We start from the raw sequence: 19975 nt of genomic DNA, 5'->3' as shown, positions 1-19975 counted from the left end.
CTTTAACACTAAACAACCATTAAAATTAATTTTTATTATTTTTAATGTCCGTTCAGTTTCAAAGTATTTATACTGTAGCTGACCTGACCTAATCTACCTTTGTCCCGTTTTGTTAGGTCAGGTCAGTTACATTATAAATACTTAAAACTATACAAGTAAAATTAATTGATATAATTTTTAATTTCCGTTTATTTTGAAGTATTTATAATGTAACTAACCTTACCTAATGGAAAATTTCTGTTATTTAGGCATTCACGCACACACGGCAAAATATAAAATGGCGTCTGTTGAATGATTACATAGGGCTTGTATTGCAAAATAACAACGGCAATATCTCCATAAGTAATTGGAATTTTTTATCTCCGCAGGCGGTTATGAAAAGAGGATGTAAAAGAGCATATAATTAAAGTTATTTTATATTTGCACAATTTTTTTTTGGCGCTAATCCGTACAGTACATATTTACCCAAATTTTGTAGACTTCACACCCGTTTCCATTAACAAGTTTCCTACACTATTACCTCGTTTAGGGTAAAATTTCAATCCGGATTGAACCTGGAGTGGCGTGAACTCGGAGTGAATGTGTAACGAACATAGACTGACGAAATGCGTTTATGGTAAATATCACAATCCAGATTGAAATGTAAACAAGATTGAAGTTGGAGTCAACATGGACTGAAAAAAACTTGCCTTCAATCCTTTCCATTTAATTATTATCTGTTATGTTGTTCTTTTGAACCCTGCACTGTCCATTTCTGCCTTCACAAACTCAAATATCTCACCTTTCCTATACTTTTTTCCATCCAGCAATCTTAAAATATGTTTTTCAATCATTATGTTCAACAATATCTCTACTTCCATCTCTGTCCACACATTCCTCTTCTCTTTTTTTGCCATTTTCACAAATTATGCCTGAAATGCAACGAGACCAATAACAAACAATGCAATATGGCGGCGGCTTGCTCGTGCGTGTTTTCTTTTCACTCCAGTCCGTGTTTAAAGTAAAATCTCAATCCGGATTCTTCAGTCCAGTCCACCTCAACAAGTGGAGTGGATTATCTCACTTCACTCCAACTTTAGTCCACAACAAAGTGTTATAAGTAAAATTTCAATCTAGATTCCTCAGTCCACTCCAGGTTCAATCCGGATTGAAATTTTACCCTAAACGAGGTATATAATTCCTTCAGTACTAATTGCATGGAATTTTTGAGGTACTTAATAGATTAAAACAGCAACTGCGATGTATCACAAGAGCAATGCATACAGTATCATGCTATCAGGATCAAATGCAGAGTATCTGGGTATTACATATAACTTATAATAATAAAACTTAAACAAATGGAAGTTGAAGAATTTTCCGACCATACTGAAGTACGTACATTCTGCCTCACATTATGTCACACTCCCAGAAAGACCAGCAATGATTACATCAGAAAATACAATGGTACAAAACCCACAAGCCCTCTACCAATGACCATAAATTTATGCTCCCAGCTAATTAATGCTTTCACTTAGGTAGCAATAATCACATACAAAGATACAAGAAAAACAAATTCAATTTGACGAATATTCCCCACATCCTGAACCATTACGAACCTATCCGTAGTTTGCCACTGCAAGGGTTAAAATACTTATTAAAATACAAACAACACATTTTATTAAAATACAAACAACACAAATCTACAATAAAACCAAACATCTTAGAGTTTTAAATCAATTCAAATACAAGTAACCTAACATGTACTTTATAGTTGCAATCACGTACACATGAAACCATACTTACAACTGGTTCTTTAAGTAATAAATTACCACACTGACGCAACTACTACCAAAACAAAAAAAAAAATCAGTTAACGTGGCACATATGAAGTAGCCTACTTGTGTGAATACACCACCACTTGTACCTTAAACTCTTTCTAGGTAATTAAAATCTCTTAATCTTTCACTCCTGTCCCAACACATCCACCACATAGGTTAATAGAAGTTAAATATAACACATTTGGGTGAAATTCTTTATTCGAAGATTTCCTGGAATTTAATAATAAAGTTCTGAAAACACTTTTTTTGAACACTAGAGATGTTCCTGTATTAACCCTGAAAACAACGTTGATGAATTCCTACTGGTTTCTGAGAAATCACCATTTATAGCTTATATTACAATAAGTACAGTCTGTGAATAGATGCGGCCGCCGCCATTTTTTTTCCCATGCGGGTCTGTGTGTTTTTGTTTTGGAAAACTTTAGTCAAATTGTGAGAATACTCAATTAGGTTAGGTTAGCTACTTTAAAAATACTTTAAAACATTGTTGTCAGTTGGTTAGGTTAGCATAGCTACATTAAAAATACTGTGAAATATTTAACATGGCCTAAATCATAGTAAAAAATTTTAGATTTTTTTTATGTGCGAGATGAGATAATTACCAGGTTAGGTACATCTAGAATTCTACAATACCGTGTGAACTTTTGATTAAGTTTAGTTGGCTACATTTAAAATATTAAAATAAGGGTGGATGGTTGTTTATTTTAGATAACCAACATTTAAAATACTAAAAATTATTTTTTGAGACAGTCGAGGAACACTAGCTCAAAAATACAGTTTTAAGTTTTTTTTTGTGTGTTCCTATGAAAAGCCAAAGTAAAGTAACAAAAAAAAAGTTTGGAAAAGTGATAACAATTCCAGTGGTGAAAAAACTTCACAGAATGAAAGAAAAGAATTTGACTTGAAAATAAAGTGTTTACTTATTAGAATGTTAATGCTGCTGCAGGTAAGTGAGTGAGTCCAACTCGATTACCCCACTCACATTTTAGGAAACTAAATGGTATATATTTGTGATAAAAAACAATTAATATGGCAACTTTGGCAACTTAAATTTCTCATGAATTTGCTTTCTTTTCTGGTGTGTTATGAGGATGCTAGAGACAAGGCAGGCCTGTTATTAGATGCTAGAGATGAACAGTAGAAAACGCCACTGTTGAGCCAAGCTCCAGTGGGAAGAGTAATAGTAATCCAATTAGCAGCGGCACCTCTTTGCCCCTCTCAAGTGTTTGGCACATCCCCAGAGCCCTGTCTGCACGAAGTGGCATAACTAGGACGCCATTGTTCTTGCAGCTTTGGGTGTTAAGTCGACTCTGATGACGCGACACTTCTGAGTGCTATGAGACCTTTCGTGGATGGGACTTTGCAGGTATTTAAGACGATGCTGATCTCTGGCGAGAAAGTGATAGAGGTGGAGAGGCGGGTGGCGACACCAGTGTGGGAGATTGTGTGTAAAAGGCTCGGGCAGTGAAGTGAAGAGGGTTGGGCGACAAGCGACGGGCTTCGTGTGCGAAGTTTGGATCATCGAGGATCAGAGCTTTGGGGGACTGTGTCGCAGCACGGTGAAGGAGCGACAGTGTGAAGCAGTGTGTTGGGACAGAGGTGCATTGTAAGAGATGAGCAGTAGAGAGATCCATCGTCTAGCCGAGCTCCAGTGGGAAGGTGTGATCAATCTGTGGGCAGACAATTTTTAGATTGATGTAATTTAAGAACTAGCGTGATTATTAGTTAATAATTAAAACTCTACTTAATTAATTGCGCTTCCCTTCCGGACTTGTTTCTCACACATGTAACACTATATTTTGTTGAAAGTTTAGGCAGTTATCGATAGCAATATTAATAATTTCTGTATGATTTAGGTTTTAATATAAAAAAACCAAACATCCTTTTACAAATTTTTTCAAAATTCTGTTTTTTTTTAACTCATTTTTGTGAGACTTCAGTAATTGAAGAATATTTAATGTATTTAAAATGAGATTGACCACGCCTAACCAATGTTTAATGGTGCAAACACATGACTGGCTAGGTTTTACAGAATAATAACTGCAAAATACAGCAGTGCACAAGAAAAGGATGCAAAATTTAAGAAATAGGAACTTATGTAAAATAAACATGCAAAACTCACTTATTCTGGAAGTAGTATAAATCCTTTTCATCGATTGTGCAGGTGCTAGCGTTAACTGTTGGTTTGGTAGTTTGCAACACACTATGACTTCAGTGAAATTATCCAATATTTGTGAAATTTCACAAAAATTCATAAGATAACTCCAATTAACCATTATAAAACACATAAATAAAAACTTTGGTGCAGATTTAAACACAAGCACAAAAAAACACCAGTCAAAAATAAGTAAAAACATTTTTTTGGTAAAGTCAACCAACATTAGCAGCACAATAAAACATAATTTCGGCAAACTCCGCAATTAGGTACTATGTTTGGATGTCCTTTTACCTTAATAGTGGGATTATTCAACTAAAAACTGCAATATATATTAACTAATTTTATACACTGTTTTAGCTTTAAGTAATGATTGTGAAAGTGTAATTTGATAAATTGTCGTGGTTGGCACCCCCTGTGTCACACCACCACAAGTCAGACACCCGTCTGGGAACAGCCTTAAACACTCCACGTAAATTCTTAATCTTTTTCAAATTATTATTTTGCGGGCTGCTCCAATAAACGGGTGCCCCAAAATTCTTATGTAAATTATTCAAAGACCTTTTGGAAAAGGAAGAGAACAGAGTAATAGTATTTAAAACGAAAAACACGTAATTACTTGAAATGCCAAAAACTTTAATAGGACTACTTGCGCATGAACATGGCAGGCAATTTAATTGAAGACAAAATCTCAAAAAGATTACAATAATACCTATAACCTTTTGCCCTATAGAGCTACAGAGGCTTTTAATAGAGCCACGTTTTAGTATATACCAATAAATAAATACTGTAATAAACCCATAAATAAAATCAGACATTGATGAAAAGCTGCTCCATATATATATATATATATATATATATATATATATATATATATATATATATATATTAATATATATATAAATAATGAATTACAATTCTTTTTAAATAAAAGTTAATAAAAATAAATGTCACTCTAAAATGTCTTAATTACACCCGGGTGATTTTTAATTTTCGACGCTTCGTGGCAAGCATGATACAAGGTTCGTTAAAATTGGTACCACGATGGAACATACACTCGAAGTTGGGGGCAGGGTCTTTTTGCAGAAGTTATTTTTGGATTATTCACTCTTATTTTGGCAAAGTCCAAATCAACGCCCCGGGATTACAGGGGCAAAAGTTCAGGGCTGGAATCACTTACTTGGACGAACGATGTACGTTGAATCACGCCCCGGACCTTCTGGCCTGGAGTTTAGCGGGCTGTAATTTAGCAGAGGTGCTAAATGCTTCATATTAACTCTGCAATCAACGGAAAATGTAGCGTGAACTCTTCTTCTTCTTGGCGGCACCCGTGACGACATAAGTATTCCCCAATGCTCAATACACGTCAGCTGATTTTATTGAAAAAGTATTCGCGAGCTTGCCCAGGCCCAATACCACGAGCCATCGCGCCCGTTACGCTCGAAGCGCACACACGCCACACGGCGATCAGCTGACGAGACTCCGCCTACAGCTCATTCTGTCTTTTTCTTTTTTCCTTGACGTATTTCCCCCACCACCTTATAGCCTTGGAACAGTCCATTTGCATGCTCACAGCGGGGGAACGTCGCACACAGTGTTTTGATTGAAAGTCCAAAGCGTTATTATTAAATATTAAGAAACTAAACCATTAACGTAAAAAATAACATAATATAAAAACATATTCAAAAATAAGATTTACAAAACTTATAACAAACCAATACTTTTTTAAAAAAAAGAAAGGGGCAAATATTAAAACTAAAATTACGTAGCAGCCAAAATTCAAAATTAATTAAAATAAATCTAAAATCAAGTGGCCATGCCGCCTATGGCCAGAAATCTCCCCGGCCAAAAAAAAGGATCTAAAAATTGTAACTAGAATACATAATCTTACAGCTACCTAAGTTCCACATAAGTCTTGAACACTTAAAGCAACATATAATAAGGTAAGTATGAAAATTAGAGTTCGAAAGGAGAGTATTAGAAATAGTCTCAAAAGTCTCAAGGCACATTTAGTATGCTTCACAAGATAGAACAACACGTAATTAGAACACACTCGTGGAACAGGTACAACTATGGTAAACTTAAATCAGTAAACTAAATAAAAATTTGATAAAATTTTCCTAAACTTACATACTGCTCACAAAAAACTAAATATTATCTTGTTTAAGTAGCTATCCAACAAGATAACCTTATTTGTTATTTTGGTCATCCACCTTTTCTGCGGCCTCTTTATTATTCAACCATTTAAAACACCTATTTTTTAAATGCCCTCTTTTGCCACAAAATTCACATTTGATAATTTTTAATTTCTCGTGACATTCTCTCGCTAAGTGTCCTAACTTATCACACTTAAAGCATTTAACATTTTTTTTATAACTATTCCTATTGCCTCCATCCCTGGGCCTTTGCGCGTGTTCTCGTCCATTAGGCGTCTTGCTACTACCAAGACCTTCATACTCTTCCTGCGCACTCTTTACATTATCTACTTCTATAGCCCAATAAGCTAATTCATTAACATCGTTGGGTATCTTAATAAATGAACACTCCCTTCTCACTTGGGGACACATATTCTCCATTATTAAACTAATAAGCTCCTTCTCTGACAGCTTTACCCCAACAATCTTAACATGCCGTAAAATATCTTGTACAAAATTACTCGTGCTTTCAAGCGGCCTCTGAAACCGCCACACGTATTTATGAAGCAACGCCTGCTTTGCCCGCCGGGAACACAAATTCTCCCACAACATCTCCTTTATTTTCTCCCAACTCCAATTATCAGATAATCCCTTAGCCAAAATTTCACGTGCTACCCCTGAACATTTTCCCATCACACATCTAATCAAGTTGTGATCCTTAATTACAAATTGAGAATCTTTTAATTGCTCAATCGCTAGGCAAGTCAATTAATTCCTCCGCGCGTCCAGAAGTCAATCCCGGGATATGATCGATACTTTCTAAAAAAAAATTTTTCTCTACTTGAAAAACTAGATCCTTTTCCCCTACGCTTTCCCCGTTATCTTCACCAACATTACCGCCCTTAATATGATTTCTCAATTTCTTTCTTAAGACATCGATATCCTCGTCTTCACCAAAAGCTACCCCAGCCGCCTTCAAATTTACTGCCACCTCCTCCTTACGGAGTTTGTAAATCCAGGTCGTCGCCATGCTCATACACCAAATAGTCGCAAATACTATTAGAAATCTGCTCTTCCCAGCAGAGTGGCGCACTTTGTCGTGGTTGGCACCCCCTGTGTCACACCACCACAAGTCAGACACCCGTCTGGGAACAGCCTTAAACACTCCACGTAAATTCTTAATCTTTTTCAAATTATTATTTTGCGGGCTGCTCCAATAAACGGGTGCCCCAAAATTCTTAAGTAAATTATTCAAAGACCTTTTGGAAAAGGAAGAGAACAGAGTAATAGTATTTAAAACGAAAAACACGTAATTACTTGAAATGCCAAAAACTTTAATAGGACTACTTGCGCATGAACATGGCAGGCAATTTAATTGAAGACAAAATCTCAAAAAGATTACAATAATACCTATAACCTTTTGCCCTATAGAGCTACAGAGGCTTTTAATAGAGCCACGTTTTAGTATATACCAATAAATAAATACTGTAATAAACCCATAAATAAAATCAGACATTGATGAAAAGCTGCTCCAAAAAAAAATATATATATATATATATATATATATATATATATATACATATATAAATAATGAATTACAATTCTTTTTAAATAAAAGTTAATAAAAATAAATGTCACTCTAAAATGTCTTAATTACACCCGGGTGATTTTTAATTTTCGACGCTTCGCGGCAAGCATGATACAAGGTTCGTTAAAATTGGTACCACGATGGAACATACACTCGAAGTTGGGGGCAGGGTCTTTTTGCAGAAGTTATTTTTGGATTATTCACTCTTATTTTGGCAAAGTCCAAATCAACGCCCCGGGATTACAGGGGCAAAAGTTCAGGGCCGGAATCACTTACTTGGACGAACGATGTACGTTGAATCACGCCCCGGACCTCCTGGCCTGGAGTTTAGCGGGCTGTAATTTAGCAGAGGTGCTAAATGCTTCATATTAACTCAGCAATCAACGGAAAATGTAGCGTGAACTCTTCTTCTTCTTGGCGGCACCCGTGACGACGTAAGTATTCCCCAATGCTCAATACACGTCAGCTGATTTTATTGAAAAAGTATTCGCGAGCTTGCCCAGGCCCAATACCACGAGCCATCGCGCCCGTTACGCTCGAAGCGCACACACGCCACACGGCGATCAGCTGACGAGACTCCGCCTACAGCTCATTCTGTCTTTTTCTTTTTTCCTTGACGTATTTCCCCCACCACCTTATAGCCTTGGAACAGTCCATTTGCATGCTCACAGCGGGGGAGCGTCGCACACAGTAGTTTGATTGAAAGTCCAAATTGTTATTATTAAATATTAAGAAACTAAACCATTAACGTAAAAAATAACATAATATAAAAACATATTTAAAAATAAGATTTACAAAACTTATAACAAACCAATACTTTTTTAAAAAAAAGAAAGGGGCAAATATTAAAACTAAAATTACGTAGCAGCCAAAATTCAAAATTAATTAAAATAAATCTAAAATCAAGTGGCCATGCCGCCTATGGCCACAAAATTAAATGTAAAGTAATATTTTTAATTCGTGGCAGATAAAGGATATGAACAAAATATGAAATAGGTAACACAACCATTTTGTGTTCAGTTGCAATGAAAATGTAGACTAATTGCTAATTGTACAAGTTATTGCATAAGAACAGAAGGTCTGTGCTGGCCAGTCACAAAGGCTAAAATGCGCTTTGTGAAGACCTTAGGTTGATCTTGCAGTCATGTTCACTGGTACAAGGTTGTGCTGGAATGCCACCAGATCTTAAAGCTGGATTTATAAGACGAGAACATTGCCTGATTGGAAAGAAAAACACTGAGTCCAAAACAGGAATGGGAGAATCCTTTATTTAAATTGACATTTCTTTGTCCTCGGTGACATCACTAAGACGCACAGAGGCGGGGTCTGCCACGACGAGATGACTATGTTTCAATAACTGACACCAGAGCTGTTCCTCTTCATTTCAAGTTTTATCTTCTTCATTTGTGTGAACTAATTTTTAGCTCATGTTTTATTAACATACTTTTGGAGTCACAATGCCAAATTAAAGATTTAGTTCAAATTATTGCAGCCAGTAGATATTTCTTTAGTTTTTATAGGTTGGCACAGAGTACAGTACAAGTCATGTTAACAATGATACAGTGACAGTAATTCAAATATCGTATTAATCAGTCTGCTACCAGGTGTCATGAATCGAAAAATGTAGCTAGTCAGCAATCTCCACATACATATATAATATATTGAGTTTATATACAAAACAAGAAAGTGGAAAATCAAAAGCACTTTATTTGTTTTTTTTTTAAAGATATCTGTGTTTTAGATGCATGTTGATTGTAAATAGTGAGACAACTACTTATTGTATAGCCGATCACTAAGTAAAAATGCCTTATGTTGCAATGTTAAGTCGACAAATGACATCTGTAAATTTTTTCCTGTATGTTGTTTTGTGCTTAGTAATGAAATTACTCATTTTTCAAAATTAGGTAAGTATTTTTCTGTTTAAGATTATAGTGAGTACTTAAATGTTTATCCGAAATAAAAATTACTTTTTGGCCCCCTGCAAATTCTTAAATTCTTTTTGTAAACAAACCCCACTCGAATATCTTGAGTAGTTTTGAAACAACGTTGTTTTTCCTGAAGCTCTACACACCGTGTGTGTGCCTGGGCAGACAGCACGCTTAAATAGAAAATTTTTGTGAGTAATTGACTAAAATAAGTTGAAATATTGCGTATTGAATTATGTTTTCTAATCTCCATAGCTTTTTAAGCAACTTTACATAAGTAAAATTGCAAAATGATAATTTTTAAAGTTTTTGTTAAATTCAAATTGTACCGTAAGTACCTACTGTAAAGTTACTGTAAAGTTACTGTAAAGTTACTGTAAAGCTGTTTTAAAGCAACTGATTTTGAAAGTAAATTTTAATCCAAATATTTTTATATACTCAGGATTCAAACTTAAAAACTTATGTGAATCTTTTAAAAGGCTTAATTGCCAACTTCTTTTCAAATATTGACAAGGATGGCTTATTGATTTGTGCATTTGGCATCAGAAAATTTAGTGTCATGTTTATAGATTTCACCATCAATAAATAATCTTATAAGTCCTTAAATTTCATTAATAATCCTTAAAAACTCGATAAAGACTGATAGCTTGCAAGTGATGGATAAATGCAAGTATTTTAATGTTATTTTGTTTCCGACATGGCAGCAAACTTTGTGCATGCCCAGTACAGCTGGAAAATTTCTGGCCACGTGATTAGATTTTATATACAAAAAACATTTTTAATTGGTTTCTTTTAGTTGGTATCTCACCTTTAAACTAAAAAAGGTGTTTTTATTTTCTTTCTTTGAACTTTTAAAGTAAATATATTAGTGATCACAGTAAGTGGTTGGGGTATAAAATTCAAATACACTACTTGGGTTAGATGTGTTCCAAAGATAATTCTGGACAATACGGGGTTTTCTGTAAGAATTGAACCAACCAACTATCTTTATATTTTTTGCATTAACTATTTAACATTTTTTTCCCTTGAAGTACCTTTGTGATATTACAAATGGTTTTCTATCTCTTGATAGTGGCGAAGTGGATGAATTAAAGGGGTCCTTAAACAATCCTTAAGTTTTGATCGCTCGAGAGGGTACGAACCATGTTATGGGTTTTCTCACAAAAAAATTTCTTATATACAGTACCCATAATGCATTTGTGGAAATGTATGACCAACAATTGGACCTGATAATAAAACTAAGAAAACTTTTACCATAGCCAGACCATAAATGTTTTTTATGCTTTTTGACCATTTCCATGAAATCATGAAAGATATTGCTTGGCCACAAATATACATCCAACACCTTTTACCAGAAAAAGTATTAATTGTATTTTTATTTGTTTTATTTTTCAGGTAAATAATGATGCTGAAAGAGTTATTTGTCCTTTAGACAGCAAACAGTATGTATTTTTGTTATAAAATATTAGTTTAATAAGTAATATAATTTCAAAGATTATGTATTTCACATAGTTAAATGAAGTCAATCTCGGCTCTATATGTTGCAACTTACAGTAATTGTAAATTAATATTTTATTTAAAAATTAAAAGTTATGAAATTGTCTCTTGCCAGCTGCCTTATCTAGGAGATCTTGTACCATTCCACAGGACTCATTTCTGTTCAATCTGTATTTGCTTTTTATAATCAGAAACAGAATTCACAACATCTTCTCGATTTTGCAGAATATCGCAAAAAGATGTACTTTTTATCTCAAAATTTTGACTTTCTGATGTGGAATACAGATTTTTTTTTCTAGTTACTTTTTGGTATATATTTAAAAAGGGTATTTAAAAATATAAATATATTTTTGGGTTAGTGGCCTAGTATGTTATACATACATTAGTGCCTAGCAATGTTTGTAATCATTAATGAAAGCAACGTGTAAGTTCTTATGATAATATATATGCTGATAAGCATGGTTTTCTCAGGGTACTACCGTTTCCCCCACCCAGTCATTCCTTCAGTGCTCCACTCTCATCTTGTCACCCCTCGTCTGTATTGACATGATGTCAACAAGACAGTAAGCCCTAATTCTTCATCATTATCAACTACTGAAAGTATTCATCTTTTTTTGTGGTCGCTGAATGTTTTGTGTGTAACTATGAGTATGTTATTGCTTTATTTTGAAAACTGTGAACATGCTCTAATATAGCAAAGAGAAGAATATTTATACGTATTGTTTTATTGCTTATTCTCTTAGAATGGACACATGATATCCAATGGCATTCAAATTTAAAATTTCTCCCAAAGGATCGTGTTATACACAAGTGATTCAAGCACAGATGTTATGTGGAGAAAAATGTTATAAGGAAGGTGCTGATTTATTTACTTAACTAGTGCACATTTACATTATTCACTATAGCTAAGAAAATAATCTTTCAAGCTTTCAAAGTAATTATTGGAGAAGGGAAAGTTCTGGTAGTAAATATAATTCATGTAACAGTGTGCAGTATTTTGAAGTGAGTGCAACATCCGTTTTGTTCACATTGTACCGTGGCAGTGATTTTGTTATTCGTAGTGAATATATTTGTGGGAAGTTACTTAAGTAGGTTTTGTGGTTTGCATATTACTGTGGTCTTTGAAGCTTATAATTCTTGCATCCACTCGTGCCCGCTATCCCATATCCTTTTCTGCAAACACACACACATGTAAGAACCTTTTTTATTTTCCAAAGTCATGATATATTACTAAAAACAAACTGTGCAAGATATTGGGAAGGAAAACACATGGAACAGTAGAGTATTGATAAATGATGAAGGGATGTAAAAGTTGTGTGGTTGGCACCCTTAGCCGAAGGCTTTTGTGTGCCTTTTTTAAAATGTGAACAGCACCACTGTGACGTAACAGCTTCGTTTCAATTTTCAAAGGGGCAAAGCCATATGCACCTGTAGCATGTGAATTTGAAGCATTTTCCATCACTTCTTCTTTTAAAGTGGTTTTGATAGCTGGAAAGAAGTAACTGAATCATTTGCAAAAAAAAAAAATTAATACTTCAGTTTGTGCTATGTTTGTTGTTTTCTTCAGCACTTGTTACAAAAAACACTTGGCAAGTCACTTGAAAAAATGCAATGCTAGAGCAGTGGAGCCTCCTCCTTACATTGTTCATGGTGTGAACAGCGTCTGTGCTAATGCTGAGGGTCTGGCTGCCGAGAAGAAAACACAAACACTGGCAGAAGTCAGTGATGATGATTTGCTATTACTGATAGAGAAAATTAAAACTGTAGCGAGTGGTAAGTTCTCTCACAATGTGCGTTTGGATAGTTGTTTGAATATGTGTTCGTGTAAATGTGTTCACCTGCTGTTCTTGCGGTGGTAACGAAAAATCCTTGTTTTGTTTACATGTGAAAGTGTACAGCATCTTACAAAAAAATTATCCACCCAAAATACCATTCTGGGAAAAGCTGAGTTGATGCAACTTTCAGTAAAAAAAAAAATCAGTTACATTGGCAGAAGTTGGTGATATTAGTCAGGAGGGATTTAAAAGAGATTTATAAAAATGTTCTGCACATTTTTGACTGTCAGGGGATATTGTAGTTGTAAAAGCATCTAGTTGTCTTTAAAACAAGCTGTGAAAAAGGCAGAAGTTTTGTCATGCAGTGAGATGGTATTTATAGTCCATTTAAAATGTGACCACTTTGTAACGTCACTAAGGAGCGCTGCCGGCTTCCAAGTCATGTTAACAAATGCACACACAACCGTACCACCGAATAAGTGCTGCTGCTGAAATTCCTGGTGTTTGGCTTTGTCGCTAGTGGCAACAGGCAAGTCTTCACATGTACTTGTTTGCGACTAATGACAGATTAAAGCTATGGTGGAGCCAGCTCTCTCCCTGGAGTTTCAGCATTGCCATACTTAAAAAATTATGTTAATTTTAGCAGATTTACTTTCCTTGTTAAAAATTTTTCATAGACTGAAGGTGAAAGAAATATCACTAGCGATTACCCTTGCATGGGAGAGTTTGGAAATCCCTGTATATATGTTGCTGCTGATCTCGCTTTGTTTATAATGAACAAACTGCTTTGAAGACGGACATCTCACAAGCCAGGGAAGATTAAATAACATCAGCACATGTAGAAGGTTCATCATTTATTGACGTGACAACATCTAATATATCGATGAATGCCGGCTGCACTCACGAAAAAGTGTCCCATTACGCACATTGTCCCATTACGATCATTGTACGCTTGCACCGCATCTCTTCCACTCGATTGGAACAACCATCGATTTGACTTTTTCCAGGCACATTAAACTTGAAACACTCCCATTCGTTTCCTACTTTTCCTATCATCGTCCTATCCTTAACAGAATAACACATATTGGAAGAAGTTAAATAGCAAACATGTATAAAAGTTATAATTAAAATAATCTCTTCGTTAAAAGTAATAAACATATTTGAATTAATGAGTGCAAATAAAAGTAAATTTATCAATTAAATTGTAGATTTCATTTCACTCCTTCTTTGTATCCATACAAAATAGTGATAATTCAATAAAAATGATTCAATTTTATTCATAAAAGTATGCAATCATTTCATCAATGTTTTGTTATGACGTCACGTTAAACTATCGTCCGTAAACCGATTTTACAGACAACCAATTTTTTATAATTATATTTTCATGCCCTTGTTTGTGGCACTTTTTTATCTCTTGGAAAGGTTTAAATGAGGCAGCCTTTTATTTTATAATCCTTTGAATATGTTGAAGGACGTATGTTAGATTCTGGGGTTAACTTTGCATTTTATTTCCAATGAAACAAATGTTCTGTGTTTTTGATACAGAGGTTGGTTCCCACAGTCAATCGCAAAGGATGACATTGAAGTATTTAAAAGTTGTCCATATGAAAAACTTATAAAAAGTTATAATATCTTTTATAATTAATTACTGTTTTGAGTTATTACTTTTATACAACATGTCAGTATTTAACTAAGCTCACCAGTCTACCAGGTATTTGGTATTTCTAGGCGAGGTTTTGGTGTAAATAGCTAAATATTTAGAGTAACTGATAAGAATATGTTGGTTATAAAATAGGAAATTTCATTCTGAGAAAACCAGTTTCGTGCAAGAGCTCTGGTTTTTTTTAGTGTACATATGACCTAATAATTTTAATTGGGAAATTAAATTTATGATATTTATAGATTTTCATTTTTAGTGATTCTGCCACTACATAGAATATAGATTGGTTTGAGCTACAAAATACTTTAATGCAATAGTAATTGTGTTACCAACATCTAAAGAAAGTAACAAGTATATGATGTATTTTAATAAATGGTTCATATTAAAAAATATGTGATTACAAAATAGTGTTATTCAGTAATATCTGTCAAACAAGGATGATGCTTCTTGAAAATAAACAATATCTATTGCACAGTAGTGTAATTTGAAACATGCAACTTATACATGCGGAAATATATTAAAAGCCCACATGGAAATAAGGTTACAAGTAATATCAAAATATTGTCACAACTTATCTAAATAGATTTCTACCAGACAAAATTTACAGTTAAATTTTTTAAATGAAAGTTTGTAAAGAGAGAAATTTTTGGCTATATGTCTGCAAAATTACAAGTAAGTAAAGTTTAATTAATTTGACAATTTCATTTTGCTAACTTAACTTTGAAGATGCAAGTCATCCCAACATTACATCATTACATTTAAATAATTATAATTTTGATCGCTGGAGGTAACACATAATAATTAATTGCACATCAAGCTATAATATATTTTTTATTAATTTTAGAATGTGTGTAATAGTATAAGTGTCACACACACATGTCACTGGTACAGCCTAACTCTACTCCAGTGGAACTCTTGCACCAACTACGAAAAAAGGCTGACACATTTGGCCTTGACTGGTTTTGTTCAACTGAACAACATTCGTTTAGCTCTGTTCTTTTGGTGGACATCAGCAATACCTCAAGTCCAGTGGGATTCAGTGATCAGTACTTTGTGGGTGTCGCACTGTGTAGACACTAACAGCAAGTCAGGAAGAAGTTGTAAGTTAGGAAGAGAAATGAGTTAACTTTGAGAAATGTTTTTCGATAACCTTTTGTTAGGTGTAAGCAGCTGTAGAGTTAATGTGCAGTAAAGGATTCATACAGTATTGTAATTGCTTGAACAACAATGATGTTATTTTTTATTTTTAATTTTTTTTATAAATTTGTTAGGTAATAGGTTATAATTAATATTTTTTAAACATTAAGAATGTTTTTTTTTTCTGAAGCCTAATTTTTCGATAGTTCCTTAACGTTGGAAAATTAGAATTTTTTAAGTTGCATGACATCCGAGTTAATTTTTGTGGGAAAAAAGACAGGTTTTACACTCCAGCTAAGCCTTAGCGCTGATGCTGGTTTTTGTTTGGTTGTTTTCTTCCTTTTTGTTGTGGTACAACCCAGTGCGAACAATAAACAAATGGAAAGTCACTAGTAATACCCAGCATTTAGCTGGTGACTTTGGGAAATACAAGAAAAATACACTTTCGTACCAATCTCAGCCCTGTTACGTTAGCAAGTTCCCATGTTATCTAGTGGACCAACAAAATTAATTAGCAATGTCAACTGGGGTGTGTGGTATCACCTGTGACGTATCAACGTAACCCATTCACAGAAAAATTTCCAGCTAAGCAGAGGAAAAGAATTAGGTGAACAATAAAACATTGGCAGATGGTTTTGTTTTTCTGTGGCTTCTAAAAATTTCTTGGAAAAATTATTATTCACATTTTTCTTTCTTTTTTTACTTGGTTAGGAGAAAACATGACAAACCTGGTCAAGTATTGGAATCCAGTTCATAAATATGTTATCTTCTGAGGCTGCCACTTCCCCCCTCACTTTCTACCCACATGCTGGGAGCCTTCACACGTTTGAATAAGCAAAAAATAAAGTAATTAACTACCAACATTTTAGAACTTCTTAAAAAAACTCACTAGTGCACATGTCACGGCATCAAATATGGGATTACAAACTAAACCAAACCAAACCAAACAAAGGTGTTCGAAGCCCAGTTAAAGGATAACTTAACCAGTTCCCATGTTAAACAAAGACAAAATTATATTAACATGCAAAATATACGAATATTGGCTTGTACCGGCTCGATACTTTGGCTGTCATTCCAATACTGACCATATCAATTTTAATACAAATTTGTACAAAATTGATCTAAATTCAAACACTGTTTTACCTATGTGAACCTAAAGTAAAATGAATTCTTAACCGACCATAAACAACTTGGGTCACAGAAAATTATTAGTATCCAAAATAAGCTACTGAAATAGTATGTAACAACATTGTGCCTTAAATGACAGACACTATTACATACTTTAAACACCTAAACTAAAAAAAAAATTAGCTAACTTATAGTCTGTAATACTGCTTGTGTGAGCCCAAAAAAAAAATAGTCAAAAATATTTTACTTCTTTGTTCTATTGCAACATGGCTCAACAAGTCCTACACGAAATTATGTTTTATACAACTATGCCGCAAAGTACCACCAAACAGTTAAGCACGACTCTTTCACCAGAGTGGCTACTCGTCTGTCAATAAGAAAAATGGACATTATTTAGCAGACACAAAGTTAAACTTGCTCCTGACGAGTGCATTATATCTGTGCCTTAAAAAATGTTGCCTCGCCGTTCCATCTCGTGCGACAAATCTGGTAGACACACTGGCCACTTTTCCCACAAATGAGTGGCCTGGCTAACTGGGTAATGTAGTGTGCCCGCAAACGTAACCTCGTCTAGTTACAGTCCAAGCTGTTGTAGTACCCAGGCTTTCATCAGAAATGGCAAACCGTGGTAAAAGACTTCAAAGTTTGTTGAACAACATTATTGTCTCACGTGCACCACAGCCAAAGTTCCAAAAAAATGCTAAAGCTGAGTAGAAAAATCTGCTTCTCCTGGCAGCTTCTGTTGATGTCGATTAAAGTTCCAGGCTTACAATTTGGCGGCTGCACTCGTGGTTCTGCGGCCGTGCTGACCACGTGTCTCGTCGCCCGCACGCTCTCCAGAGCACAACTCGCACTCATGCCGGTCAGCTGAGTCAGCGCTCCTCGACTACCCACCCAGGGCCGAAACTAGGGGGGGGGGGGGGGGGGCAAGTGGGGCATACGCCCCGGGCGCATAGCTGTGGGGGCGCCGAAATCGCCGGTTTGCATTGTAATTCCTACTACAACTGGTAGTGGGTTCATGCATGGAAGTTACAGTAGCACAGAAACTGTTACATGTAGGTATGGAAAATGCTTGAATAGCACCATTTTTCCGTGGTAGGGCCCCCGGACCCCCTCGCTTTATTGGTGTGGTATGCGCAAAAAAAGAGGGGTGGGGGGGGGCATGAATGCATTCATGCCCCGGGTGCCAGAGACTCTAGTTGCGGCCCTGTACCCACCCACCGCACCGCCACAACGCTGGTAGCCAAACTCGCTCTCACAAACCAAACACTTCCTTTTTCGCATGCCTCTGTCGTTTCATTTATGGCCATTTTACCTATATTGTCGTACATTAATTTGATCAATTACTGTTTTCCTGTAATTTCTTATAAGCTGTTGATTCTTTTTAATTATACACACCAACTCAACTAATTTCAAAATCAGATTATGTTATCTGAAAAAAAAAAAGAATTGAAGTTAACATATATTGTTAAACTTTATGCAATTAATGTCTTGTTCATGTCCGCCCCAATGAAGCAGGGCTGAGCAGAATAATATTTCTCAACTAGTTGCCATAAATGAGTTCTATGTTACATGCTCTTCAATGTTTTTATGCAACATTTAAATTTGATATGCTATACTACTTGGAAGAAATTTTTTCGTATGGCTATGACAGTGGTGGGAATAGAAATATAAAATCCTAATCATGTGAGCACTATCCAAGCATGCACTGTGGCTTGTGTTTTGCTAGCTCATGGTTGTCAAGGCTGCTGTTCATTGACACCATGGTTAGCACCTTCATACCATCATGTTTTTATATCTCTTCATCATTACGTTTTGTGTTATCTTACTTCAAGTCTATGAGAACCAAAAATGTTATTTTCATTATAATTAAGTTTATGAGAATAAATTGTCTTGACAATTCAAATTGACTACATTCAAGATCCTCTTTTATTCCAGTTCTCCTTGCATTTGAAATTGTTTTATATATGAGTTTGACGTACATTGGAAATCATCTTACATTTGAAATTGTCTTATAATTAATATTGTATTATGTTCATGGTTGTCCTATGTTGTATTTTTGAGGTCCTCTTATATTCAAAGTCATATTATATTTTAGATTGTATTTTATTCATTGTCATTTTACATTTGATAATTTTATATAGGACATCTTATGTCCAAGATCATCCTGTTCATCTAAATGGATGTGATGCTTAATGTGAGAAAATATAAATTGATGTTTAAGTTTTTTTTTAGTTAGATAATAAATTAATGGAATCCAAACCAGTACTTTAGTTTTATATACACTAAATAAACTTTTGTTTGACACTCAAAGGTTATTTTACTAGGAAAATTTTGTTTCATTGATGTGCAATAATTCTTAATGAAATTTGAAAATTAATATTCTGAATTTTTATATTATTGCAGTACTGAATATTCATACATGATAATAAATTTATTATTTAAATCAGTAAAAATGGGATAAATTTATGTGAATGTTGTATCAGTTTAGATAGTGTGCCATGTGGGATGTAGGCCACTAGTCCACCACATGGGATTTAGGACCATGTGTTTACAATATTTTATGAACATGGTATGTTTTGCGAATAGATGATAAAATAAATGGGTATTTTGGAAGTGAGCGTAGATAGGGGTACTTTTGAGCTGAGATATTATAATCGGTCAATGTTTACAAAAGTTCTATCATTTTTTACAAGTATCCTTTAGTTTATTGGCAATTGAGTGAGAACCTGTTCACCCTTACAAATTCTTTTGATGTTTTTTAATTATGTAATTCTTTTAATAAACTAAAACCTGTATGGAACAAACAATGTTTTAATTGGTTTAAAAGCTATTTTTTTTTTTTAAATTTGTATTTGTTTTATGTTTTGTTGATGAAATCATAATATGGGCAGGGAATCAGGGAATAACTCTACCCCCGCCTATAGCAAGGAAGCATCTTAATGTTGCTTGGGGGTTTTAGGGCAACCAGGAGAAACTGAAATCAAGAGGAAGGGACCGACCAGGATTCAAACCTGTGTCCTTCCAAATCATAGTCCAATTTTTTAACATTGCACCACCTCATTAGGTTTACAAAATATTTCAAGGATAGCAAAATTATGTTTGTTATGGTTGATCCCGATTGAGAAACCTTAATGTTGCATCAGCAGTGCTGTCAG

General features: G+C 34.6%; 1 protein-coding gene across 1 annotated transcript in view; it reads left to right on the top strand.

Annotated features, from left to right (window-relative positions):
* Positions 1-19975, top strand: part of LOC134529077 (tRNA:m(4)X modification enzyme TRM13 homolog) — a 53997-nt gene that overhangs the window by 7780 nt on the left and 26242 nt on the right. The window contains exons 2-3 of the mRNA XM_063362786.1: positions 11016-11062; positions 12685-12890. Coding sequence (XP_063218856.1) covers positions 11016-11062; positions 12685-12890 — 253 coding nt within the window. The remainder of the gene's footprint in view (positions 1-11015; positions 11063-12684; positions 12891-19975) is intronic.

Source organism: Bacillus rossius, chromosome 2 (assembly GCF_032445375.1).
Source record: "Bacillus rossius redtenbacheri isolate Brsri chromosome 2, Brsri_v3, whole genome shotgun sequence".
Taxonomy (NCBI): domain Eukaryota; kingdom Metazoa; phylum Arthropoda; class Insecta; order Phasmatodea; family Bacillidae; genus Bacillus; species Bacillus rossius.
The sequence above is the reverse complement of the archived record's forward strand: the minus strand, read 5'-3'. Positions and strand labels throughout refer to the sequence as shown.